Here is a 27,722-nt window from a genome sequence, read left to right on the forward strand (position 1 = left end):
ATGAATTAGGTATATCTGAAAATGTTAAAGAGGAGAAACTGGACAACACTCTGTTTACAAAAGAATTTTAAATATGTAACAAAAAAAAACTTTGTTCAGAAAAAAGAAAACAGGCCCAGAAACACATCTACATCAGCCATTCTCCAGATGATTAATCCTTCAATTATAATTGGAAAGGAAGGAAGGAAAGCCTTTGCACTCTTGGTTACGCTAAGGGCAGCTTTCTGCAGGAAACTTTTTGCACCTAGAGCTCAGCTGAACAACAATGTCCAGAAATTTAGGGCATAAGCTGAGAGCATTCCCCCCTCCCCCTTAGCTTCCCTTGTCTTAGAGCAACCTTCTACATTCAATCTTGGGGCGGGCAGGTTGTACCCCTGCTCTGGCATCTAGTAGCTCTGGAGGGAATTAGAGGGAAGACATCTGTCCCTTACCTGCCCCAGGTGGCAGGAGGAGCACATGGGCTGCTGGGTGGAGTAGGATTGTGGAACCTGGCCAAGGCTCCTCTCTTGCTTTGTATCTGCATTCACAATTACTCTTCTCTTAGTTAGGCCACTTTAAGGAAGTGCTGTCTTCTTAATTAATCAATGCCTTCGGTTTAGGAGCATATGCAACAAAGCTTCCTTTGTTTAATGGGGGAAGTACTGATTATTTCTTATCCTGGAGGAAGTAATTGTTTTCTAATACCTGTAACTAGATCTAAGTAGAATGTTCCCCTTGTGGTTTTCAACAGAAGGGCATATGTGCAAAGGGCAAAGTTTACACTGTGAATTATGTAAATGTGTTTCGAAGACCGTTTCTCTGTTTTTGTCTAAACGTGTGGATGTAATTATTGTTTTTCTTGCTTCATTGTCAAAGAAAATTTGTTACATTTGCCTTTCTTGAAAAGATGGTTAATGCAATGCTTATCTCAATGCTTATTGTCCCTCTAACAGTTAACCTTTGGACTATGTTTCAAGCTGCTCAAAAACTGGGAGGATATGAAACAGTAAGTGTTGAAGTAACTTCCGAGAGAGAGAAATTGTGCACTCTTAATTTTCTCATGTTTTTGCCATGTGTGCATTAAATATACAAAGAAAGAAAAAAAACTCCACAGTTCAGCAGAAAACACTTTGAATTTATGGGGTTCTCTTTTGGAAACAGTCTGAATTAATTCCAGGCTTGGCAAACTGTAAACTTGTAGTTTAAAAAAAAGGGAGGGGGAACCAAAAAAGCCAACTCTGAGTGGAAAACATACGTAACTCTTCCTTGTCAAGGAAATTGTTTGGGTCTGTAATTTTTTCCTATGTTAAGAGAGGGATATTCTTGTAGAACTAGCCAAGATTGCGTAAAAGAACATTTGCCTTGGCATAGTCCCTGACATCTGCTCTTGTCAAATATGGGAAATGTATTAAATACTTTAAAAAGCAATCGGCCATGTCCATTACAGTGCAGTATGTTGTCTGTTCTTGTTTTGAATGCTAACAGCCTTTTGCAGAAAAGAGTCAGGCCGTGTAAACAGGAAGTTATCTAAAGTTTAAAATTAATGGGGAGGGGACTCAGTGCACTGATCCTTTTTATCAGCTAACAGTATCTGACACAGAGACTTTATTTTTAGCTCGTGGGGAAAATTGATGGTTGTGGATTTTACAGCATGTGTCTCAAACCAAGAAATATTGGAGTCACAAACTGTGATTATGATCTTAAAAGGAGAAGAAAGAAGTGCCTGATATGACAGAGGGTGGGGGGAGGGAGGGAGGGAGGGAGGGATGGCATTTGGAAAAAAATCCAGTTGACATAAAAGGTTCATCACTGGAAATGTTTTCATGGCCTTAGATTAATTGGAGCCTTCTTTAGGCATCTGGATTCCAAACACACTCACCAGGCATACCTGGGTGTATGGAAAACCCTAGTTTTGCCCTTGTTCAGAAAGCACACAGCTTGGCTGCTCTTATGCTACAATGAAATAACAGATAAAATGTATTTATACTTGAAATGTATTTAAGCAAAACAGCAAATCATCCTGGAACTAGGAAGAAAAAGTGTATTGTTTCACTTTAATAACTATGCTACTAATGGATGTTGAGATTCTTTTGTTATTACAGAAAATAATGAATGCACACAAGCTGTTTTTTGAGCTCGCCCTTTAATTGACATTTGTTCCTCTTGTTTTAGTCTAGTTCTGTGGCTAAATCTGTTCTTATTTATTCAGGAGTAATCTCCATTAAATTCAGTGGGTCATGCTTTGAAGGAAAATTGCAAGTTTAAAATATGAAGTGAAAATACCATAATTAACACTCTGTTCTAAAGAAGCTTGACTTTCACTGGGGAAGGTGCCTGAGTTACCCATGGCCAGCTTAAAAATAGGTGTCCCTTTGAATTATCAAATCAAAAAGATTCCCATCATCCTGTCCCCAAAAGGTCCTGGGTCACAGAAACAGGAATGGATTCCCAAGCAAGGTGCTAAAATGGAAACTGGGAAGAGATCTGGGAAGATTGTAAGCATAGCAGGCATACTCCTACCGTCCCTGTCCTATTGTCCCCACTTTTTCGTATCCATTTCCTGTATTCATAATCACATTTATACATATCTGTTATCTTATATATGCTTGACAAAATAAATTAAATTAAATTATCGTGTGCTTGAACTGAGGACTTAGCTTGGGTTTCTGACTCTGTTTAGCACAGGGGTCTCCAATCTTGGCAACTTTAAGACTTGTGAACTTCAACTCCCAGAATGCCTCAGCCAGCAAAGCTTGATCAAGCTGGCTGAGGAATTCTGGGAGTTGAAGTCCAAAAGTCTTAAAGTTGCCAAGGTTGGAGACCCCTAATTTAACACAAATTGTGACAATATTTGAAGTCACATTGAGCCTGTGGGCATTTGGGTGCAGGAAACATCATTTCCCCCCCCTCAATCAGTAAAAGTGGTTAAAAAAACCCATCTATTTTGCAAGAGAGATTAAATGTTGGCAAAAATCCCAAATTAAGCCAGTGGAATGAGAGGAACTCTCCTCTCCTCTTGGTCTCTTTGTCCTCCATTCAGTTTAGAAAGCTTCTCAATTGTTATAATTTTAAGGAACTCCATTCCGTATAGAAGAGCCTTCAGCCACTGAACTCTTAGGAGGAAATTTGGATAGACTTTTCTATTCCGGAAAGCTTTTCAAACTTGGTTTTAGACTTGGTCTGATTTTAATCGGCATCTATTTCAATGCTCTAATAGCACATGTTTTAGTCACTGGAAGAAGACGAAAGAAAAGAAAAAAGAAAGAAAAACTTTTGTTTTGGAAAATTAAGCCATTTGTTGGACCTACTTTCCCTGGACTTGGCTTCACCCGCACTTTGGGCCAGTGCTTTATTGTCAACAAGGAATCAGATGATGTCCTGTGGCTGGTTGGAACCAGCCGTTTTCCCAAGTGGGGGGGATATTCTTACAGAAGTGAACATACCAAGTTGAAAATGCATTCCATTTATCATTAAAAACTTCCCCAAGTGCTAAGAGGTACATCATACAAGAAGAAAACATGACCCGTGAAGCTACAGGTACAAAAGGAGAAGCTTAGAATCTCCCAGAAAACGTTGCTGAGGACACAGCTGCAGGAGTTGATGAAATAGTGGCCAGACTGATTGGCATCCCCTCCTTGAGGTTGGCAGATTGGTGCATAAGAGGCAATAAAGCCAAAGACCTGGAAAAAATCCATTGATATTGGCCAGTTTATGACCGTGAAGGGGGACTGCTGGAGAAGACTCCCCAAGTACAGAGCACAAGATGTTGTCGTTCAGACTTCCTCCACAGCTGGACATAAAACTTCCAGAAATGGCAGCCAAATACAGGAAAGGCATTAGTGACTGGAATCAGAGTGCTGGCATTACGGAAAAGACAAGGGTGCTTCAAAAAGACAATGACTTATGCTTTGTTGCTTCAGCAAACTGGGTCTTCTCCTTTAAAAACTATGATCATGGGAAAGGTTTATGCAGCAATCTTCAAGTTCAAGGTTGGGAAAAGACTGTGCAATAGTTTATACCAATGCAGACTAAATCACAAGAACTGTTCGGTTAGAAAAAGCAGAAATTCAGATGAAAACTGCTGATGAAATCAGGAAGGCTGTAAATGAGAAAGATTTGAGAATCTTGTGTTGAAGGTGAAAGGAGAGAATGCAAAATCCCATCTGCTGCTCAACATTAAAAAAAAATCAAAATTCAAAAGATTATGTTAACAGGAAATGCCAACCCAAAGCAAATAGGCAGTGAAGAAGTTGAGTAGTAACAGCCTGGGATAAAGTTTGCAGAGGAGTGGCAGCCATGCAACAAAGAGACATTTGCTACTTGGAAGAGAGATTAGCAGAAATCTACACAGAATGTTAAACTGCTGAGGCATCACATGGACAACCATGGTATGTACTGTCAAGCCCATGCCTGCTCGGTTGTGGCATATGGCTATGAAAAAAGCTGGACCATCAGAAAGGCTAAGCAAAAAAAAAAGATGAATGCTTTTGAATTTTGGTACTGGAGAAAATTGTTGACAGAAGCTTGGACAGCCTGAGAACCAATCAATCATTCAACACCAAACGAAGTCACACGGGGTTACTCATTAGAAGTATTAAGAATGAGGCTAAAAGTGAGATACTGTACTTTAGGTACATAATGCAAAGGTGGGAGTCCTTGAAACTTTGGCTCTGATGCTTGACGGAATTGAAGGCAATGAGAAAGTGATGGGCAGAAGACCATTTGGCCAGGTGCCATCACAGATAATGGTCCAAGCAGAACCTTCCAGTCCTGTTGGATTGTGAAGCATTAGAAGCAATTGAACAACAAGAAGGCAATAATACTTAAAAGAGAAAAATAGGAGAAACACCATGGCTTTGAATTATGTGCATTTCAGAAATGGCATGTAAGAAAGTTGTGACAGCCTGTTTTGCAAATAGAAATAACTATGAAGCAGTATCTGCACCTTTCATTAAAGCCAAGTACGGTATTTATATTGTCACAAGGGAAATTGTCAGATATTATGTTATATACTGCATGCCCGCCAGTGGAAGATAAATTTGTGAGGTGTTCCAAAGTGCCACAAGTTGATGCAGGTGCACATTTAAAATAGGATAGCTCTGTGTTGGGGATTAATTGTATATTTATTTTCAATTAATTCAATTCTATACATGAAAAGAACTATCTAATAGGAGAGTTTCGTTTGCAAGGTGAGAATCCCATGTTCCAGATGCCTCCGTTTGAAGGTGGATGGAACCTTCCCTAAAATAGGGAATATGTTTTCTAGCAAGGATCATTTTAAGGAAAACAAAAAAAAAAGACAAAAATCCAGGATTCGACAATTCAGCCTTAGTTATCAAGTGACTCACTTCAAAAACCTGGAATCCCAGTTTTCTCACATCATCCATGATTTGAGGGTAACCATGCAAGACCTGGCACCCCAGAAATTATTTTTTCCCCTCTCAAATACGTTACATCATGTGAGATGATTGTCTGCGATGCTCTGCCTGAGGACTTTATTGCCCACAAGCCAGGGCTTATTGCTGCTTGCAGAAGTGAGAGCACCCCTGTCTGGATGCTGGGGAGCACCCACAGTTCCATCCCTGGAGGAAACATCTTGCTGCATGAATGGGGTGAAATCAAAGCTGCCTCACCCACAGAATGAAAGGGGAAACCTACTTCGCTGAAGCCTGCAACCTTGTTCATCACTGTCCCCTCTTTCCAAGGAGCCCCTGCCCCAGAAGAAGAAATGTTGATGTTAGTTGTGAAGTTGTGTCCGACCCATTGCGACCCCATGGACAACATTCCTCCAGGCCTTCCTGTCCTCTACCATCCTCCGGAGTCCATTGAAGCTGCTTCAGTGACTCCATCCAGCTCATTCTCTGTCGTCCCCTTCTTCTTCTGCCCTCAATCGTTCTCAGCTTTCCTAGTCTTGGCCTTTCCTAGTCTTGGCCTAGTTGTGGCAAAATATCCAATAGGCATGTTTAGTGAGTCTTCACCCCCACCAGACAAGCCCAGGAAGAAAAGAAGTAGGTGAACAGATGAATTTGCCCACATAAAAGCCAGTTCTACCAAACCTTAAATATTTCAGGTTAGGGTTGAATAAAGAGGAATTTTGGTTTAATCTCCCTCTGAAAGAGATAGTGATTATGACTAAAGAGAAGAAAACAAAGATAACATTGTTTGTCTGAAATTAAAATATTACCAAGTAACATTTCTTTTGCTTCTGGTGCTTGCTTTTTGCAAAGAAGGCATTTTATCTTCATACAGAACAGGAAATGTATGGGTTCTGTAACAGTACTAATTAATTCTCCTCCTTTCATCTCCTTTTTAGGTTAAAATTATAACACCTCCCCCACACATCTACCTACTCTGCCAATTTGACAACTTTGGGCATCAATTTCCTTTGGTTCTGATCTGATTAACAGCACCAGCCAGCCCCCTTTAACTATACACAATCTTTGCTCCCCAGAGCTGCAAGACCCACTGCAAAATAGAACTGAATTCCCTCCCCATCAAATCACTTTCTCTCCATTTTCCTCTCTCCCTCTTTTGTCACGCATGCCTCCTATCAAAGCTTCCCCCCCCCCTCTCCTGTCCTATTTTAAAGCAGTTTGGACTGTATAAAATAATGAAGACCCGTTCAGTTCTTTTGCCACGTCTTCCATCTGTTTCTCTGTTAATCCTATTTCCTGTACAAAGATTGGACGCATAAAAGCCATAGCTTGCAATTTAAAATGTTATCAGATGTTTGTTTTCTTTTATTTAGCCAATTCTAGGACATACTTCAGATATTAATCTCAGAGAGAGTTTAGATTTCATTACAGTTTGATCTATATATTTTACTAGCTCAGATGAGTGAAAATAAACAGCTTGTATCAAGTTACACAAATTGTATTTCTGGATGGATTTACTGGAGAATGTGATGGGTTGAGGCTTCCAGCTGTAGTTCCTTGTCATTAACTCAATAAAATAATTTTGTAATCATTATTTATGCTGAGTTTGGGGTTCATGCTCATAATTTACCAAGAGATTTCTCTGAAAGCATTTTAATGGTTAATGCTCTCAGTGACTGAATGCTTTTTTTTTTTACCCAAGAAATTGCATACACAAAATTATCAGATTGCTTACTAAAGAGACAGAAACAAAATGCAATTCCAGAAAAAATAGAAGGTAGGTGAAATAAATATGCAAGATGTTGTATGCTGTAGGGATCCATGTTAGCTGATTCTCCTAGTGGCGTTATGGCTTGTGCTTCCTGCTGTCCTATATGTCTCACATGTACATTTTTTGCTGCACGCAACACACACACACACACACAAACACACACACACTCTGTGGAGATGTAAGATTAAATCTTTCAAATTTTCCATTGCCACTTTTGCAGATCACAGCCCGTCGACAATGGAAACATATTTATGACGAATTAGGTGGAAACCCTGGGAGCACCAGTGCAGCGACTTGCACACGCAGACATTATGAAAGGTAAGAGAGCAGCCATGAAATGCTTGTCTAATAAAGGAGAACAATTCAATTGGGGATCCTTCAAAGGCGTTTGCACAGAATTGGCTGGAGGAGCGTGGAAGGCTCTTTTCTCCAGTCCTTGCAAAGACTTCCTTGCCCCAATCCTTTGATGGGCTTTGATTTCCACCCGTGTTTGTTTCTTCAGTCAGAAAACAAAGGGCTTGCTCTGATTTCTTTCATTTCTCCAAAGCTTTTATTAGCCCGAAGCTCTAACAAATTAAGCAAGATAATCAACAGGGCACCAATGGGAGATATTTTAAAGATTTGATTGGCTCTGGGTTGCCTTTCAGAAAAAAATATATGCGGATGTATGTAAATGAAGCAACAATTAGCTTGTTTGTTACACTGGTGTGTGAGTGTGTGTGTGTGTGCGTGAATTGAGATTGATGGGGCCGTTCCATATTCCTTTTTCTTTTTTCCTTCTGTAGCTATCAGCCATTTATCTTTCGAAATGCGAGACTTGCAGTTTTATAAGCATTGATTTTATACCCTGAGTTAATAACACTTTCCAAAGCTGGGTATCCAACATACATCAGACAACATGATACGGCTGTGCTGCTTTCTTAAAGGAATTTAAAAAAAAAATATGCCCATTAATAAAACATGCCCGCTCTCAAGCTCTGAAAGCACAATGGGATCTCATGCTCCAGATCACTAACTGGTTGCTGGAGGGTCTGAGCTCTCCACAGGGGACACCGGCCAGACGGGGGGGGGGGGTACTCTCCCCAAGTCTTGACCCATTGGCACAAGATAGGTGCTAGTCCCCATCAAGGGCAATTGTCATGTTCTGGTGGAAACCTAGTCTGCTTGGGAAATAGAGCTGGGAGAGAGGGCTGCCCAGCACTAAGAAAGGGAGGTTGGGATGCCTCTTGGTGCCCTTTGGGTTTGGGGGATTTTGAGCCCTTCCTATCTGGGGCCAGCCTTGGACTGTCACCTCCAGGGGAAATTCAATTTTTTTTACTACTAGTTCTGTGGCTGGGGCATGGCAGGTGGGGCATGGCTGGGTGGGAATGGTTTGGTGGGCGGGGCAAGGGAAGGATACTGCAAAATCCCCATTACCTTACCACTCCCGGGGGAAGAATATTGCAGAATCTCAATTCCCACCCCACTCTAGGGCCAGCCAGTGGTGGTATTTGCCGGTTCTCCAAGCTATTCAAAATTTCCGCTATCGCTTCTTCAGAACCTGTCAGAACCTGCTGGCATTCACCCCTGGACTGTCACCTCCAGGGGAAATTAGAGTCCACACTTTCATGAGTTTTTCCTCCAACTGATTTCATGCACTGAATAAAAGAGGAGATGCCTCCCTCACATACAAGGTTATGAACATTGGAATGGATTGGTCAATAATTATTTGGATCCCCGCCACCCCGCTAAGCAGGGCTGGCTCCGGTGAGGGGCTGGACAAAGACCCCCAGGACAGCCATGTGCAACCCAGGGAGGGGAGTCAGGAAAGCTGTTGGGGAAGGAAGGAGGTGGACAAAGCACGCCTGTCCTCTTGTGGGGGGGGGGGACCCTTGCCAGATGCTACCGCATCTTTGTAAGAAGCCGGGTGGGACTTGGCATCTTCTTAATTCTCTGAATTGTGAGGGAGCAGCCCCCAACCTGCAGATGGGTTCAGTCCAGAGGCTGAAGAACAGCGGCTTCCTGCCCAAAATTAAGAGAAAGGGGGAGGAATCATGGCCTATCCAGCTTGTAGCTCCCCACCCCTCCCGCCTGCCTCCTCTTAGTTCCCCTTCTGCCATCTTTAACCCTCAAATTATGAACAGACAGAAAGACACACACACACACACACACACACACACACAGAGCCTAGATTGTGGAGGCAGCCTCTGCTCTGCTCCCAGAGAGGCTGGGTTTTGGAACACTTTGTTGGCGTATTCCTGTTTCCACTGTTGTGGCTGCGTGACAGAGTAAACACTTTCATTTTTAAAACCAGGCAGTGCGACGGCTGTGAGTGTCCTAAGTGTTGTTCTGGGCATGCATCTGGACCTTTTGCAGCCCTTCTTAAGGAGTGTAAGTGCAGGTCGCTCCGCAGACCTTTCTATGGAATCCTTTACTCTCCACAAATGTGGAATCATGGCTTCAGCTGCTATTGATTGTCTTCAGTCAGTGTCTTCACCAAAAAGTCTTTGGTGGCCCAGTTTGGGTTTCCACCCTCTCCGTCTTTGTCAGGCTTCAGCATTGGTACCAGCTGTTGCCTGTGGTGCCTTAGTACTCTATGTAGGTGCTTGGGTTACAGGTGACCATCATCCTCTTCTTTTAATGACCCCATAATCCCTTGAGGGGTGGAGGCTGGGCAACTGAACGGAACTGAGTGTTTACTGCCCTTCCTGTTGCCAATGCGGAGCTTAGGGGATGACCTGGTATTATTAGGTAGAAAATGCATTCTTCCAGAGAGGAGCCGATTCCACATCCACAAAGCGCAAAAGGCACTATGTTATAAAATCAGCTTACCAGTTGAAGCCACTTCCATCATTCTTAGGGGCAACCTGCAGTTTCGGTTAGTTTACAGCTAATCCAGAAGGAACTGGCAAAAGGGGTTAAATTCCAAGCCCCCCAGAGACTTGCGAACATCTCTGAGGTCACTGGATCTCCCCTAACCTTTCACTGTCTCTCCGGGACAGCTAGGGTCCGAAACAACCCGACCAATTTCCTTCGGAATAGGGGAATTTCAGGAATAGCCTGAAACTCTGTCTTCTCACTGCTAAGCCCCGCCTTCTTTCAAAAAGGCACTATGTTGATTGTGTGACTTTAATTCTCCCTTGCGGTCACCTAAGGCCAACCAGAGGGCTGCCTGTTTTGCAGGATGAAGTTGCTCTGGTGGGTTCCTTCTCTCCAGAGCATCCTGATGTGCCACCCTTCACAACTTCCGCCCACCTTGGTTTATCCCTGGTTTAGCAAGGACTAAAGATGGCTGGTAATTCCTGTGTTATTCTTTTCAGCCTACCGTGTTGACCCCCAAAATAAGCGCTTGGCCTTATTATGGGGGAGGTCTTATTATTTTTGAGGGGCAGGGGGCAGCAAGCATGATCACCCCATGGGTGCTGCTGTGTTGCAATATTTTCGGGGGAGGTCTTATTTTTGGGGAAACAGGGTAATATATCTGAAAAGTGATACTAAATGAGATGTGGTCCCTTCCAGGGCCCTTTCTTGGACTTCTGTGCAAAATGAGAATCAACTTTTGTTTCCCTGAATAAACAGTGAACTCCCCTCCCCCCCGAGATTTAAAGATAGCATAACAGCTATCTGATTATAAAGAAAGAATTGTCATTTATCTGGGAGCTCAACATTTCTAAACGAACTGTAAATTAAGGGAAAGAAAAGCTATATTGTAAAGCTCTGAAGCAGTGGTGGGATTCAGCCAGTTCGCACCTATTCAGGAAGAACCAATTGTTAACTTTTTAAACAGTTCGGAGAACTGGTTGTTGGAAAAAAATCTCCTTTTGTTTCTTTCCACTTTGCAGGGCTAATCCTGTAAGGAAGGCAGGAAGGAAGCATTCTGGTTTTATTTCTAGCCTGATCTTTATTGCCCTGCTTACAGAAACTGCCTCTCCCATTAACCCTTATTATTAGTTTGCTGGTTCAAATAAGCACCCTCAGCAGATCTTCAAAATGGGTGGTTTCATTTTTCAAGTGCCGGCATAATTGCCCCCCCACTTGCCTTAGGTGAAGGCGGGCTGGCACGACCAGACAGACCCCAGCATCCCCAGATGCACCAAGCTACCTCAGCAGGTATGTCAACACCTGCAGAGATGTACAGTATCAATAGTTAGGCCTCTGAACTCCATTAATCAAACATTTCAGTCTCATGTGTTTTAAAATTACGGTATTCAAACAAGCTCAATCTCTTGTTCTTTGAATTTCAACCAAATCCACGATCCAATGAAAAGAAGAAAGTTCTGGTGAAAATGTTTGTAGCAGGCGGATAAGGAAGCCGCCTGTCCCAAACAATGAAGCTTTTGCCCAAAGCCTAAACTTTTGGGATTCCTCTGACATCAATAGTGGAATTGAACTAAATACTGAAGCTAAGACTGTATCACTGGCCTTTCCCTAAGCACATGGCAAAAGTTACTCTGTCAAAGGAAAAGTTTTCCCTTCTTAGGGAGGAATTCTGTAGTTTTACATGGACTTTCAATATTGTTGTGTAATCCTGCTAAAAGAAGGAATCCGCAAGCCTGGAATGATTCAATACATTATAGAGCCAAGGATCAATTTTTGTGGAGAAAACAGACATAAAAATGTATGATGCAAATTCCATATTATTTATTTATGTATTCATTCATTCATTCAATCAGTCAATCAATCAATTTCTAAAGCTACCAAACTCATCCATTACACTTAATACATGTCTGATTTTTTTTTGTCCATGCTGTGGTGTGTGTGTTTGTGTGTGTGTGTGTAGGAACCCCAAAGGTTTTGTTCTTGAGTAGATGCCCCTCTTTGCACTGAAGGGAGCCTGGCAGGACTGCATGTGATTCACCATCTGTCCATCCATCCTTTTCCCCCCTCCACCCTCTAGGATGAAGGGTGGGAATGATATCCAGAAGTTTTGAAGGAAAGAAACAAGAGGAGCCGAACTTTTCAGCTATTTGACATGGCTCATTTTGCCTTTCTCATTTGTCATAGGCACACTGGTTCATGAAATCTCACACTGTATTTGGTCTAAGTGCTTAGCATTTATTGGCATCTCATGGCAAACGTAGTAAATGAAATCAATAAGAATATCAATAGCATTGACAACATCATGATCAGTCAATTGCGAAAGGCAAGTTTTACCCAGAAAAACTTATATCCTGTGATGACACCTTTAAGACCATCCAACATCCCCCTCTTGCCTCTTTCTATTGCCAGTAGCCTCCCACCGTCCAGTGCGATCCCACAGAGTTGGCCTCCTCAGGGTGCCGTCGGCCAGACAGTGTCGGCTAGTGACCCCCAGGGGGAGAGCCTTCTCTGTGGGAGTGCCTTCCTTCTGGAATGAGCTGCCCCTTAGCTTCGCATAATCCCCAACTTCCGGTCCTTTCGACGCGCCCTAAAAAGTTGGCTTTTCCAGCAAGCCGGCCTGGCCTGAATAGAATAAAATATAGGATTAATTTGGTTGTTAATTTTAATTTAATTTTTAAATTTTTATTGTAAATATCAATTGGGGTTTTTTTAAATACTTTATTTAATATCCCTTTTAATTTTTGTAATATGTGTTTTCTTTTATGTTGTATGCCGCCCTGAGTCCTTGGTAGAAGGGAAGCATATAAATCCAATAAACCTAAACCTAAACCTCTCCCAGGTCCAGAAAGAACTCGAGAGTTGGACAGAAATGCCTAGTCCAGTCTGGACATCTGGATGACTGTGTGACCAACCATAATAATAATAGCAGCAGATGCTACATGCTGTCACACGCCAGTTCCCAAATCCTGTCAAACAGCAGTTCTTCACAGTGAAACAAAAACATTAAATACTATTGCACACCAGTTATCAATCTTGTCAAATCCTAAGTGCCATTGCATGCCAACTTATGAAAACTGTCAAATGCCATCTGTCAAATCTGAAATACTGAAATTGATGTTTAAAATGAAGTGTATTGATTTGCAGACCTCAATTGCTTGATGCCTATTGGAATTCTGAGGGAAATTTCAAGTCACGTTCACGATGTATCCCTAAAACCCAAGACAAGAGAAAGTTTGGTGTTTCATTTCTCTTCTCCACCACGACTTATTGCGGTTGGCAGGCCAAGCTGACCCGCACAGATGCCCCTCTGTATTCTTGGAAGGACCAAGGGGAAGGGCCAGTGTTTTTGCGTAGGTTTCTCCCATTTGTGGTTTTAAGGTTTGGTTGTGCATGAATTCCGCCTGGAGAGATGTACCCCTCATGCTAAACCACAATTTCATGATTTGTTGAATAAGCCCTATTGAGTTGGGTCGTAGAACATACTAAAGGAAAAATATCTCAATTGTCTTATGAATTAGGACTGCAAAATGCACGTCCAACCTCAGTTTGTTTGCACATATCTTAGTGGCTTGTAAATTCCTTCTCTTATCTGAATATTTCTATTCTTAACTAGATGAGGCCTTTCTTCGCACTATGGCAAATTTATTTTCGGCCACATAATCCTATTGCATAATGCTGCCATCCCACCTGACAGCTCTTCTCTGCTAGCATTCTGTGGATCTGGGGCTCCTGGGAATGTTACTCACTCAAGGAAGTTCATGTCCTTTGCCCACTTCCTGGAATAAGCCCCAGGGCTGGTTGGCAGTGTTCCTATTTAAAGCATCCTAAACATTTGGATTGGGATCTGCAGGCAGGAGGGAGAACCTGGGGCTCCCTGCACAGTCAACAGCTGGTCCTTTCTTAACTGCTTCCACGGGTTTTGTGGCCTAAAGAGCTTCCTTTAAGCAAGAGGCTTCTTGCCCTGCACATCAGCAGGGAAGAGCTTAGAGCAGAGGCTGGAGGCCTTCCCATCTGCCCTCTTCCGGTGCCCAGCATTCTTCTCACCCTGGGAGAAGGGAAGAGTTTGGGCACCAAGTGAACTCCAGGAGAAGTCGACCAGGAGCCACTAAGAATTTGCAACAAGTGAAGCAGGAACTCTATCCTAGATGGCAGAAGAACAGCAACCGGTGTCAGTCCTGCTCCAGCTTAGTCCCTTAAGTAAGAATGATCCTCGATTCCATTCGGTGTGGAAGGTATACTTTACTAGAGATCAAGTGGATTGCAGTACAGCAAAGCCAGAACTGAAGTTTGGGTAACAAAGCTTCCCAGTGAACTTTTCCCTGTTTGTCCCTTCCTGTGGCTGATCCCTCATTGTCCAATCATATTCAGATAAAATATTTTGGGAATGGTCTTTTCTAGGCAGTTGGGAAGCACATGCCTTTCCGTGCTGTCTGACTTTGAAGTTGTACCTCTAGAAGGTACAATGAGTTGTTAGCCTCCCCACTCCTCCCATCCAGCTCCCTGTCCCAGACTGGTAGCTAGCGAATGCAAAACACAGGCATGAGACAGCAGTTCTGACAACCAGTTTTATTCACACAACCAAGCTGGGCTGAAAGGGAAACTGAGTCCTGAAAGAACTATTAAGACATATTGTTCCTTGCTGAAGGAACTGAATATGCAATGTCCAGATCAAAAAGTTGGCTTATTTAAGGTCTTAGAGATAACTCTAGAATAGGGAGTTGAAAAACTCCCTGCAAGAAAGTGATGGCAACCCTTTCCACATTCTTGCCAAAGAAAAGATCTGGGTGAAGGCGCCCGGCATCCCGAATGGCTCACAGGAAAGAGCATTTAGTTGCTTGAAGCAAATTGTCCAGATTTGACAGGGCTTCCTCCTAAGGAATTCAGCATTTGAATGCAGCCTTGCTATTTCATGAAATACTTTATATGGTTTGGCAATCTTGCATAAAATTGGGAATGGAGAAGAATAACAGCAGAATAGACGGGGGGCGGCGGTCAGGGTGTGTATTTGTCTCTTGATTCCCAAGCTGGCAGCTCTTCTTTTTTTTTTTAAGAAATGTTTTAAGAATTAGGAAGTTGAACATGGTTTTCTGATACCACAGCACCAATCACGGGAAAGAATTTAAACACTGTCATGCTATAGTGTTACTGTCGAATATCTTTGCATCTTTCCGTGACCTGATAAATGCGCGCACGACAAAAGCATGCCAATGAAACCACGGCGAGAAAACCATGATGTCATAAACGCGCCCACAACGCACCGAAAAACCGCGCCCACAAAAGCGCGATTTAAGTTAAGGTAAGGGTTAGGTTCAGGGTTAGGTTTAGGGTTAGGTTAGGGTTAGGATTAGGGTTAGGGTTATTAGGTTGTTATTACTTCTTTGTTGAAGGCGCGCTTTTGTTGGCGCACTGTTGTCGACACGCTTCTGCGCTCATTCATTGGTGCGATTTTGACCTCGCGGTTTTCTCGCCACGGTTTCATCGGCGCACTTTTGTTGAGCGCGCATTTGTCGGTGAACCCATCTTTCAACAGGTAAGTCCGGTGATACTCTACTGAGTGAAGGCGTTTCCAGCCTTCTTGCATGGTGCCCTTAGGCAACTAAAAGCAGGCCAACAAAAGCCTATTAACTAAAAGCAGATGTATTGATCAGTCCACGCCTCCGATTCTACTGGGTTGGTCTTTGACACCAACTGAGAGAAGGACCCTGTCTCCATCTAGCCATTGCTGGAATGGGCTGAAGTTCGCCAGCAAGCAAGAGCTGGAGGATCGATTTTTTGCGTTGGTGTTTTGTCCCACTTTGATAAATAACAAGAAGCTTTCTAACTTACATTTCTGTCCCCAGGGCTTTAACATTAAGATTAAATAACTGTACCATCAAGCATGCCACTGAACAAATTCAATTATGTGAGGAATGGATGCTTTAATGAAAGAACTATTGAACAGTATGAAATAGTGGTGGGTTCTGGATCCCGGTGCAACCGGTATGGTGCAATGGGACTGGGCATCCACCACATGCATACGCACAGTGTGCGCATGCATACTTACCCCCCGCGATGCTCCAGCTGCTCGGCGGAGCGTTGCACAGGCGCCGTACATTCCGTGCGCATGCACGGAAGCCCCAATCGGCTCAAATACAGGTGAGGATGGGTGGGCAGGAACGGTACTTGATGGACCCAGCAGGCACCGGTACGCATACCGGTCGTGTCCCACCACTGGTCTGAAAGTATGTTTCTATCCTTCCCTCACCAATAAGTACAAAAAGAAAAATTAAAATTAAATATCTAGTGATGGAAGAATGCAATTATTTAAAGCAGACTCTCGTATCCCAAGAATCTTCCAATCTGTTTAAAACAATATCCACTAGTCTCTGAGAAGGAATGATGATCTCCCATCCAAGCCCAGAACAGACCTGATTCTGCTTAGCTTCCAGCTCAGACCAGGTTGACCAGTCTCTATCTGCTGCTGAAATCAATATCTCTAAAAGCTCTGGATTAGGGAAGATGTACAGCCGACTGAAAATGATCAAACGCTGGTATCTCCCAATTGATTCTGTTTTATAAGATCAAAACAAGTGCTGAAGGAGCGATCTGTTGTTGTTCCATATCTGCAAGATGTGCCCTGTCGGAATGCTTTAGAGCAGAGGTGTCAAACTCAAGGCCTGGGGGCTGAATCCGGCCTGGGGGGGGGGTAGTTAGATCTGGCCCGGGGGGGGGGGCACCCTGGAAACAGCGAAGGACCAGAGTGCTTCTGCCAGCGAATGCTGGCTCCCAAGCTCTCCCAACCCCTCCTGAGCTCCATTTCAGTGTCAGAGGGTTGTAAGAGGCTGCAACAGCCGAAAACAGAGCTTGGGAGCCAGCATTTGCTGGCACAGCACTTGGGCTGCCACAGGCACCCCCAACAGGAATGACGTTGAGCTGGCCACACCTACCACAGTCCCATCTCGTCCCCTCCACAAGGTCAAACACAACCCTGATGCGGCCCTTAATGAAATTGAGTTTGGCACCCCTGCTTTCGAGCAAGCAGATGTCTAGTAATGAACACCTACATTTCTTTGCTTTTTTAATCCGGTTTCTAAGGGTTTGGATCATTTCCATGGGGATAATTAATGATTTATTATTTATGTCCATACGGCTATCTCTGTCTCTTAGAAATAATTACCTCCAGAGGCAGTTGAAATCCTGCCTTACCATCTTTCCATTTGTTATACTGAATTCTAGTGTTTATATATTTTTCCTTGATGCAAGAAGCTACAGGGACCGGTTATCGCGGCAGAGGTCTTAGCAGGTGGCTCAGGTTTAGATGTCAGACTTGGCCCACAGAGTGACCACCGCCGGCAGACTCTTCCAGATCTGGAGTTGATGCAGCTCCTGCCCTGATTGGTGACTCAGAAGCAAATCCGCTGCTTCTCCAGTTCTGATTGGCCTAGAAGGTCCGTAACCCTTTCAAATAGTTGTCTTCCTCAACCCTTGGAAGCCAGGATGAAGCTGAAGCTTGGCCACTGACTCAAAGGCCTTCATGGTCATATTTTTCATTCTGCAATTAAAATGCCTTTGATGGGAACTGCTGCAAAGCCAGGCTCTCTTGGCACGGCTCCAGCATTTGTCCCTTGCCAAAGAGCCTTAAAAATGGTTTCTGGCTGGCCTCCTTTGGCCTCATGCAGCCCGAATCCCAAGGATCCTGGCTGGCCAATGCTGGTGTGTGTGTGTGTGTCTGTGTGTGTGTACAATGGTTTCCATAAAGAGCTGCATGCTATTATTTCCTGGGAAAGAGTTTGACTCCGGATCAGTTGTGTGGCACAAGCATTAATTGGGGTATGAGCCGCTCACATTCACACGCCCTCTTCAAGAGTTCCCTTTTCCCACGCGAGGAAGAACATGAAGACATGTTTGACATGCCGTGAAATCCATGTTTTTAATGGGAAGTTTCTGCTTTTGGTGGAGGTTAAGGAAAAGCCCCAGAGAATTTGTAAACATAAAATGATCTGTTGGCACTGGAGAAGCAACACACACAGACACACACACAGACACACACAGACACACGACATATTCCTGCAATTTCTCTGGTTTTGTCTGTTGGTCTGTCTTATTCCACTCACTGTAAGAGAGAAGGCTGAGAGAAGGTAAGAGAGAAAAGGTGCCCTCCTCCTTTTCCTCCCCTCCCCTCTCCTTTCTTTCTTTCCTTTCTTTTCCAAAAGCCTGGCAGAACGCCAGATGACTTACATTACTGTAATAGATTTGATGACCTCTGACTTCTGCTGCAGAGGCGTATGCTGAATTTTTCATTATATCAGTACGGGAAGCTGCATTATTTAAACCAACATTCAGTTACACAGGGTTTTTTTTTTCCTTATTCCTTAAAGGGAGGGGGAAATAGTTGCAATTAAATGTCATCTATCGCTGCATTAAGTGAGGATTAATGCAGTTCCAGTTTGTTCAATCAGCTTGTGTTGATTTTTTTGAAGTTGCCATGATTATTATTATTTTTTTGCAAAGGATAATCTTGCTTTTCATAGTCGTTGAATTTAATCAGCAGCTCAGTTGATAGCAAAGGCTTCCCTACTGTTTCTGCTGTGGACTGGAATTCTTTTATTATTGCAGGAGAAAAAATTGCCCCGTGCTGTTCCAAAATCTGCTACCTATGGAAAAAAAATTTTTTTTTAATGTGTGGCTGTTTACATTTTCTAGTTACAGCAATTATCCCTTCAATAATACATTTTATTAACTTAAACATAGGAACTGTACTTTATAATGCTGTTATGGGTAAAAGCACACACCCAAATGGAACCTGGGAGTAACCTGGGAGCAAATATTGGGGTCTTTCTAGCGATTCTCCATGCTGGTAAATCTACGCTGGGGCTGGGTGTACTTGGATCCCACAGAAGGGCTCCTCTTGAACAGACAGAAAACCAGCAGATTTTAGCATCAAAATGCTGAACCAGCGAAACATGGTTTCCTACCAAATTTAAAATTGGAATCCAAAAATACATTATTTCAAATCACCCCAAATATCCCCCCTCCCCCACCCAAAAAAGAAAAACATAAAAAATGAAAACCTTGCTGTGATCCCTTCTTATGACTTGGTGGGTGAGGGGAGATGCAAACCCCTCCTGGTTTATTTCTGCCTTGGTTGTGAATGGTCTTATTTCTGCCATGGTCCCTTTTATTTTGCACAGAGGTTGATGTCGGGCTTCAGCTGAGTGACAATAATGACACAGAAATTAATCAAGCTGCTAATTTCAGGCCTGTTGCATTTTCCACGCAGAGCGCTGCCCTCTTCCTGTCTGAGCAATATTGACTTATAGAGAGACTGTGTGTGTGTGTGTGTGTGTGTGCGCGCGCGCGCACGCGCGCACATGTTGGTGGTGTTGTGTTTTACTAAGAGAGCAGCTGGAGGTTTGAGTCTCCCATCCACTGGATTATGCTTGTATTGTAACAGCATCTAATAATGATATGATAAGATCGCACATCCTGTAGTAACTGTGCTGGGTTTCAGCAGAGAGAGAAAAGAGATTAAAGGGGTGGGAGGAGAGAGGCAAACAGTGGAAATTCTAGCCCTAGAATGAAATCTCCTCATCACTTACAGTTGTCATGGAGGCAGTGGTGGGTTACAGGCGGTACGCCCCAGTACAGGCGTACCTGTGCCTGCCAGGAGCACTGGGTACCGTTCTGGTACGGTGCTCCAGAGTGCCCATCTGCTCATCTGAGCTCCTCACCTGTATTTGAGCTCTTCGGCGCTTCCACGCATGCACACGGCGCGTACAGCACCTGCACGACGCTCCACCGAGCAGCTGGAGCGTCGTGGAGGTAAGGATGCATGCATGTGGGGGACGCCGGGCCCCGTTGCACCATAACGGTTGCAATGGGATCTGGAATCCACCACTGCATGGAGGGGCTCCGTGGCGTTTTCAGTTGTAGCAGCCAGGTATATTCATACAGGTTTCCTTTCCAGTGGAGCTTCACCGCAATGTCTGGATGCTGCAGGGCCATCCTCCTACTGCGTCTGCCCATTCCCCATCGCTCCAATCCCCATCTACCTGGGACCAGCCAGGCAAGGGACCCTTGGCCTTTCCCGGGGGGGGGGGGGGGGGGATGCTGCAGCCCACCCTTGGCGATGACCGCAAAAGAGGCTGCAGGATTTCTGGGGCTGCTGGGGCCAAATCGGAAGATGCCAGAGGGGAAAGGTTTGTGGGCAGGTCTGGGAAGAGGGATCCTGGACCCCCAAGGGGGCTGCCGTGATCGTGCTCGTGCTGGGCTGCTGATTTATCAGCCGAATATGAAGTTTTCAAAGAGGCTGCAGCACGTTCCCATGGCAACGCAAGTCAAACAATCTTTTCTGCAGCGCTAACACATCTTGCTGCAAAAAAAAAGTGTTTTGACTAAATCTGATTCTTTAAATATTTAACATATGGCAGAGAAGAGATAAATATTGCTCTGCAAGCAACTGAGCCTCCCCCCCACCTTTGCTTCTTCAGGAAGAGCTTGGAGCAGGAGGGGCGGTCCCGTCCCCCCCCCCGCCCCCCTTTCAGCCTTGTTTTACTCCTTGTTTCACTACATAAACAGTAACCATAATCTTACCGCGGGGGGTGGGGGAGTATTTGGCAATGTCCCTGCTATTTTGCTAAGCCTACATAGAGGGAAAATTTCCCAGTTTCAGCAGCTGTAACATGTTTAAACTCAGTTTGTAATGGGATCTGAAGAGCCTTTTCCCCTGGGCTGGGCCTCCTTTGGAGGGGGGGGGGGGGCAGAGGCTGGGCTCAACAGCCTCCCCCTCCCTGTCTTGGCCCTGGCAGAGCATGCTCAGCTAATGACTCTGGTTTCTAATAGAGCATGAAGTAGGTTTATATTTAACATCAATTATGCTGCACTTTATTAAAATCTGAAATGCTATCATTGTGAAGAAGCGAATCCCAGCTCTCTCTGGGTTGGGACATCTAAATCTAAACCACGCGGTCTGGAGTGGATTCTGGAACAGCCCAGAAAGCAAAATTTGCATTTGAACAAAAGCATTTTTTACTTTGAATTCATAGATTAAACTATAATTAAAGCCGTCTGATATTTGAACAGATTAATGTTGTTTTTAAAGCCAAGTATATTTTTTTCACAGATGCCTTAAAAACATGTTTGCCATATAAAAGTTCTCATTTTATTCCCACCATGAGTAATTCATTAATCATGTTGAATGCATTATAAAAACTTTAATCACAGATGCTGAAACCCAGATAGTCAGTGTAACCCTTTCGTTAGCACGAAGGAACTCTTCTTTTTTTAGATCAAGAGCCACACTGGGGAAGGGGGAAAATAGCACTGAGGGTTTTTAAAATTTATTTTCTAAAAGAAAGAATGGGACCATTCAGAAGGTAGGGATTTAAAAATAAAATAAAAACTTTGGGTTTTTACCCAGTCTTTCTCCTCTTGCGCTTTCCCTCAATTAAAGAGGGGTCCCTCACCTGACCCTGCATCCCCACAGCCTTCCTTCGTTTTCTAGAACACAAATAATTCTTCTGCTGATGAAAAATTCAGTGCCCCAACTTTTATGGGTGGGGATCAGTGGTGGGTTTCAAAAATTGTTCGAACCTACTCTGTGGGTGTGGCCTCCTTTGTGGGAGTGGCTTGCCACCCATGTGACCGGATGGGAGTGGCTTGCCGCCCATGTGACTGGATATGAAATTATGAATTAGTACTTAGGTCGGTCCAAGTTGCTGTTCAGAAACTCTGGCATTGAAGCATGTAAGTCTTAAAGCTGTCAAGTTACAAGATCCTTGCACCCCTAACCCTTTAGCAGTGGTGGGTTTCAAAAAATTTTGGAACCTCTTCTGTAGGTGTGGCCTGCTTTCCGGGTCCACTGGTGGTGGAACCTCTTCTAACTGGTCTGGTAGATTTGACGAACCGGTTCTACCGAATAGGTGCGAACTGGTAGGAGCCCACCTCTGGTGGGGATCCAGGTTGGGGAAGTCTCATAGGTGCCTAAACCAACTTTATTTAGTGACCCCAAAATGGCATTATAAGGTTAGTTTGGTTGACTTAAAGGGTCAAAGTTCAGGAAAATAAGTAACTTGTTTGCTAAAGGCTGATTTGATCCAATTCAAAATCTCATTTTAATTTTTTGAACCGGCTCAAAAGAGATCCAAAATCTCTTCCCCAGATGTAACGCTCTAGTAACATACTAAGACTTTATTCTAGTCTAGTGAGCGTACAGCTGATTGGGAGCAACAGAATGGATACACACACACAAACACACAAACACAAACACAAACACGTTGGGCGTGAATGCCATTTCTGAGTTTTTAAAACCACCCCCTTTGCTAAGAATTCCCTTTAGAATTGTTTAATGCTTACCTAAAACTGTAGACCACGATGGCATCAAAGGGTTCTTTAAAAGGAAGATCTCTTTGATGGCTTAGAAATCCAGGATGAAACCAAAGGAGAGGGGCTCATGGAAAGCAAAGCAAACCAGAAACCAGATTCCCTGTTGAGCAGGACAAAGAGGGGTCCATTGGGGGGGGGATTGGGAATGGAACTGGCCTTGGCTACCCTAATGCCACATGAAGGATCCTCCTAATGCTCGTGGTGGCCCCACCTTGGACTTCCAAGCTGCCCAAAGAAACTGCAGCCTCCCCAAAGGATGTCCCGTTGCTTCTCCAGGATGCTTCCATTACTAAGGCAGGTTTCTTCCCATGGGTGAGAATCTCCATCACTGACTGATGATTTGTTCTTCAGGTTAATTCTGCCCTATGAAAGATACATTAAAGGGGAGGAAGATAAGCCGTTGCCTCAGGTGAAGCCTCGGAAGCAAGAGATGGCTCAGGAGGTGGAGAGTAAGATAAAACTGACGGGCACAAAGCGCATCAAACATGAGAATATGAAGAGCAAAAAGGAGCGAGAAGAGGCACCAAAGCCCCAGGACCCAACAGAGGTCAGTTCTACCTGTCCCGGCTTGTGTGTCCCAAACTTTTCATTCTTTGGTCTGCACCGCTCCATTTTGATCACCAGGGGGCTCCCTTTAGGGACAAGAGCTGACTAAAACGCTAAAACTCTCTCGTGCTGCTACCAGCCTCTCGTTCTTCTCAACAGGCAGGGAAACTCAAAAGCAGCTGCAGAGGCACAACTCCAGGAGAAGATGATGGAGCTTTGCTCCCTGCCTTCCATCCGTCTCAGGCCCCGAGGCCATTCCTCTCCTCCTGTTGCTTTCTCTTGAGGCCTGAGAAAGAGAGGAAGAAGGACAGCAGCTTAGCTTAGCCCATCATCACCCTGTGCTCAGGCAGGCCTCCTGCCTAAAGACTGCTGGGGAAGGAAGGGGATCTCGCAGGGTTGCCAGGCAGCTGCTTCCAGGCGAAGCAAAAGAAATGGCCTCAGGTTCGCTCTCTCTGTAAATGGATGGAGAGAGGAAACGGAAGGGGGAGCTGCTTAGCAAAAGGGTCTGAAGCAGAGGTGGGTTCCAGCCGGTTCGGTGCGGTGGAACTGGTAATGGAAAAGGCGACTGGGTCTCCGAACCAGTAGGGACGGCATGCTCGCCACGCCCCCGAACCGTTTCCCCGGTCACCGCGACATCTTTTTTAGACCTTTTAAAGTGTTCTGCGCATGCACAGACTTATTTATAGGCAACTGCGCACATGTGTGTAGCGTGTACTGAACTGGCAGTAATGCCTGCAGAAACCCACCCCTGGTTTGAAGGAACACACGCCATCAGGAAAGCCTGAGACAGCCCTGCCCAGAAAGGGTAGGAAATCTTTCTGTGCCTCTCCCGGGCAGCTTTTCCAATCTCTTGGCCTAGTTTCTCTCCAGCTCTGTCCTCGGTCCACACTGACCCCCTTCCAGATCCCCTAAGAGAGATCCTTCTTTTTAGAAAGGGCTGCCTTGGGTAGCATCAAAAGCTTAAATCTAAAGCACAGATTAAGGGAATCCATTTGGCTGGGATTGTGTCCTGTCTCCTTGGGCTGCTCCATCAACACAGCAGCAGCGACCCTCCCTTAATGGAGTGGGGGGAGCTTCCATGAAGGTTGCCAGGTTTCCATGCAACACTGAAGGCGCAGATCAGGGACGTAGCTTCGGCTGCTCCTCATGGTGGGACAGAAGAGAGGGGCTGAGTCCCAATTCTTCCCCAAGTGGAAAACTCTTGTGGAGGCCACTAGAAAATCATGCAGGCTTCAATGTAAGGGCTTTGTGTGCAGAGAGAAAACTTGGCCTGGTCTGCAGATAAAATGCTTGTCTTGGTGGCATTTTCTCACCGTTTCCTCTCCAAATCTTTTCCTAGGGTTCATCGGCCAAAGAGAAGAATCAGGAAGGCTCATTGCAGAAAAGCTTATCGGACCTGACTGCAGCAGAAGCCATGAAGCTCTCTGGCGAAGGGTCTCCAGCGCCCCCCAGAGTGGCCTTCCTGGAAGAGGAGGAGCCTCTGGCCAACACATCTCTGGTCCCCCCTGAAGTCATGATCAGAAGCCCGGCTCTGGAGGAGCTGCAGGAGGAGCCGAAGAAGGAGCTATGCGGGGTGTCATGCTTTGCAGACAGCCTTGAGGAGGAAGAGGAGGAGGCCCGGGCAATTCCATTCAGCAGCTTCCCTGGCCTCCAGCTGCCCCTTCCAAGTCAGAACGAGATGGAAGATGATAAAATCCCAGAGATGGCGGACTACATTGCCAACTGCACAGTGAAAGTCGATCAGTTGGGCAGCGAGGACATCCACAGCGCCCTGAAGCAGAGCCCCAAAGTGCTGGTGGTGCAGAACTTCGACATGTTCAAGGAGAAGGACCTCCCGAGTCCCTTCAATGGGGACCCCGGGTTTGGCTCCACCCCGTTACTCTACTCCAAGGGCAACCCAGGCATCATGTCCCCCCTGGCGAAAAAGAAGCTCCTCTCCCAGGTGAGTGGGGCAGCCCTGTCCTGCAGCAACTACCCCCCGTATGGCTCCCCACCACCCCTGATCAGCAAGAAGAAGTTCAGCAGCAAGGACGACCTCTTGTCTGGCAGGCCGGGACTGCTGTCTCCCCGGCATTCAATGGACAGTGCAGCGGTCAACAGGCCATCGGTCATCCAACACGTGCAGAGTTTTAAACCCAAGACTGCGGAGGACAGGAGGCCCACTCACGATGCCTACAGACACGAGTCCCTGCTCAAGAAACCAGACTCTGACTGTTGTGATTTTTCTAAGCAGCATCTGAGTGCCCTGGCGGAATCCTACGCGCTAAAGTCAGAAATCCAGGACATGAAGGAGCGAATGAATGAGAGGCGGGCCCTGCACCACTCACACATGCCAGGTTTCTTGGCAGACCTCTATGCCTCCCCTCCCCTCCACAGCCTCTATAGGCGTACTGAGCACCTGGGGAATCAGCCCTGCTCCAAGTACTTACCCCGAGACATGTACGGGGAAAACGCTGCTGGGTTCCCTCACCATAAGCTTCAGGACAGGCGAATGCTCAGCTACCACCCTCCTTTGCACCAGCCAGAGAACAGGGCCCCCCGGGAATCCTCCGACGATCAGCCCACAGATCTGAGTCTTCCCAAAGGGGGCCACAAACAGACAACCAAAACCTTGGGAGCCCCTCTCTTGCGGGGTTTGCCCAAGGGGGCAGAGGAGGGCAAAAGCGCCACACGGTTCCACTCCTTGACTGGCCAGACTCTGAGCGTGGATGGCAATCCAAAGGCTTGTCGGGTCTCCCCAATGACGGTCTCCGCCCCAAAGAAACAGGGGGAGCCCCTCCTGAGGGCCTGCAAGCTGCCACCCCTGAGAAAGATGGACGGGATGGTACACCCGGTCCTGAGTCACAAAGCCATGGCTCCGGGCATCGGGGCAGCTCGCCCTCTGAAGCGCAGCCTGGAGGACCTGGACAAAGGCCTTTTGGAGAAGAAGGTCCGAGCAGTCTCGCCCTTGCGCTTACCAAAGGAAGCCCCTTCCAAAGAGCAGGACGTGGAGGGCAGCAAGTCAGTGCATGGGCCACCCCCAGGCGGGGCACTGGAGGGCCACAAGTTCCCCCTCTCCAGCCCTATCTTCACAAACTTGTACCCAGGGACCCTTTGCAGCAGCCTGGGCAGCCGCATGCCCGCAACCGGCTATTCTCACCCCCTGCAGTACTTGAAAAACCAGGCCGCCCTCTCCCCCCTGCAGCCCTTTGCGCTCCACTCCTTCATGGTGCACAGACAGTTCCTCACCTCCCCAGGCAGCTCTCAGCAGCTTTACCGGCACTTGGCGGCAGCCTCCCCTGTGGGCAACTCCTACGGGGACCTTTTGCACAACAGCGTTTATCCTTTGGCGGCTCTGAACCCCCAGCCAGCTTTCCCCCCCTCCCAGCTCTCCTCTGTACACCCGAGCACAAAGTTGTAAATGCTCCTGAGAAACGGCATCCCGCAAATGACATTCCTTTAGCCCGCAATCCTGTCTTGCAAACAAGCATATCAATATTTGTGATAACCAATCAGTGGTTTTGCTCCTCCCTGCTGAGCGCTTTGGGTCTGACTGAGAGACAGCTCCCGCTTAGCTGGGCTTGAGGCCAGACTGCGGCTTCCTCCGAGCCTCCTCGCTGGGGTGCCTCCTGCTGCACAGAGGGCTGCGGGGGTTAAGGTTTCCTGGCAGCCAAGGCTCAGGTGCCCCTGGGCCCCAACTCAGAGGAAGGGCCCTCTCGGTTTGCTCGCCCACCCCCCGGGCAGCAGCCTTGAGGCCTTTCAGTTCAATCCAGAAGGCAGGAAAGGCAGCCTGGGGAGGGGGTTGCTTCTTTGGGTACCATTTCAGAGTTCAAATCAATGCAATGTATAGAAAAACTGTGTCAACTTTCATCTTAACACTATCAGAACAGACAAAGTAAACACAAAACAGACTGTACATATCTGCTTCGGAAAGAAGAATGACCCGTGTCAAGTTCATTTGTATAATTTATGTAAGTTCTTATTTTCCGCGTATCATGTGCTGTTTTTTTTTAAAGAAAAAAAATTAAACAGCTCCTTTTTATTTGCCACTTTTTTTCCTTTTCCTTTTGTTTTTTTGTTTTTTTGTGCAAAAAAAAAAAAAGGAGGCTCCAGATATTAAGGGCTTTTTAAACTTTGCATTTGTCTCTCTCTGCCTTTCTTCCTCTACTTATATTTTGAAGGCAGCTTTTGGGGAAGGGTTACACCCACTTTCATGGGACAGAAGCCAACTATGATCAAAAAGTCCCAATTTCCCCCCAGCCTGGGGTTGCTGGGCGCGGCTTCAACCCTTCGCAGCCGAACGGGGCTTTCCCGTCCTCAAGGCCGGCTGGTTGGTTACAAAGTGCAGCACTCCTTCTGGCTGCCAGACTGTCCTGCGTTCCCAAAGGAAGCCTCCCTTGCACCACCAGTAACCTTGGCCTGCAGATATTCAGCCACAGCCATTAGAAGAAGGGAATGGTGTTTGGGATCCTGCTGTCCAAGGGAACCCCTTGAAAAGGGAACCTGGTTGATCTGGGCTTCTTCAAAGCAAAGTCAAGGAAGGGTTGGCCAAGAGCTAGTCTAGCCATCCATAGCTTGAATTCTTGGTTGGTTAATCTCGGCCAGATTCCTCCAAAGTATGTGAAACCTTGGCTTCCTAGCAGTCATAAAAGCAGAGTAATGTACAAAACCTTGAAGCGGAACATTGCTTTGGACCCCCCTTCTTCCACTGAGCCAGGCCAGGGAGCATCTTGGTCTACCTCTTCCAGATTACAATGGTTTCCAGAGTCTGCAGAAGTTGGGTGAGGCTTTGGCAGAGCCCCTCGTTTTATGATCCACCTGTGCTTCGCTCTGGGTGCGTTGGCACATGTGTGCACCTCCATCCTATCTGCCCCGACTCCTCCTGCTGCGGAGCTCCCAGCTTGCCTCTG

At 45.8% G+C, this 27,722-nt stretch overlaps 1 protein-coding gene across 2 annotated transcripts in view; it reads left to right on the forward strand.

Annotated features, from left to right (window-relative positions):
• Window positions 1-26,861, forward strand: part of ARID5B (AT-rich interaction domain 5B) — a 133,444-nt gene extending 106,583 nt beyond the window's left edge. For both annotated transcript variants that reach the window (XM_032231782.1, XM_032231783.1), the window contains 4 exons: window positions 933-985; window positions 7,346-7,443; window positions 22,639-22,834; window positions 24,173-26,861. In XM_032231782.1, coding sequence (XP_032087673.1) covers window positions 933-985; window positions 7,346-7,443; window positions 22,639-22,834; window positions 24,173-26,233 — 2,408 coding nt within the window. In that variant the 3' untranslated portion in view covers window positions 26,234-26,861. The remainder of the gene's footprint in view (window positions 1-932; window positions 986-7,345; window positions 7,444-22,638; window positions 22,835-24,172) is intronic.
• The last annotated feature ends 861 nt before the right edge of the window (window positions 26,862-27,722 follow it).

The sequence above is a fragment of the Thamnophis elegans genome, chromosome 15, assembly GCF_009769535.1.
Source record: "Thamnophis elegans isolate rThaEle1 chromosome 15, rThaEle1.pri, whole genome shotgun sequence".
NCBI lineage: Eukaryota > Metazoa > Chordata > Lepidosauria > Squamata > Colubridae > Thamnophis > Thamnophis elegans.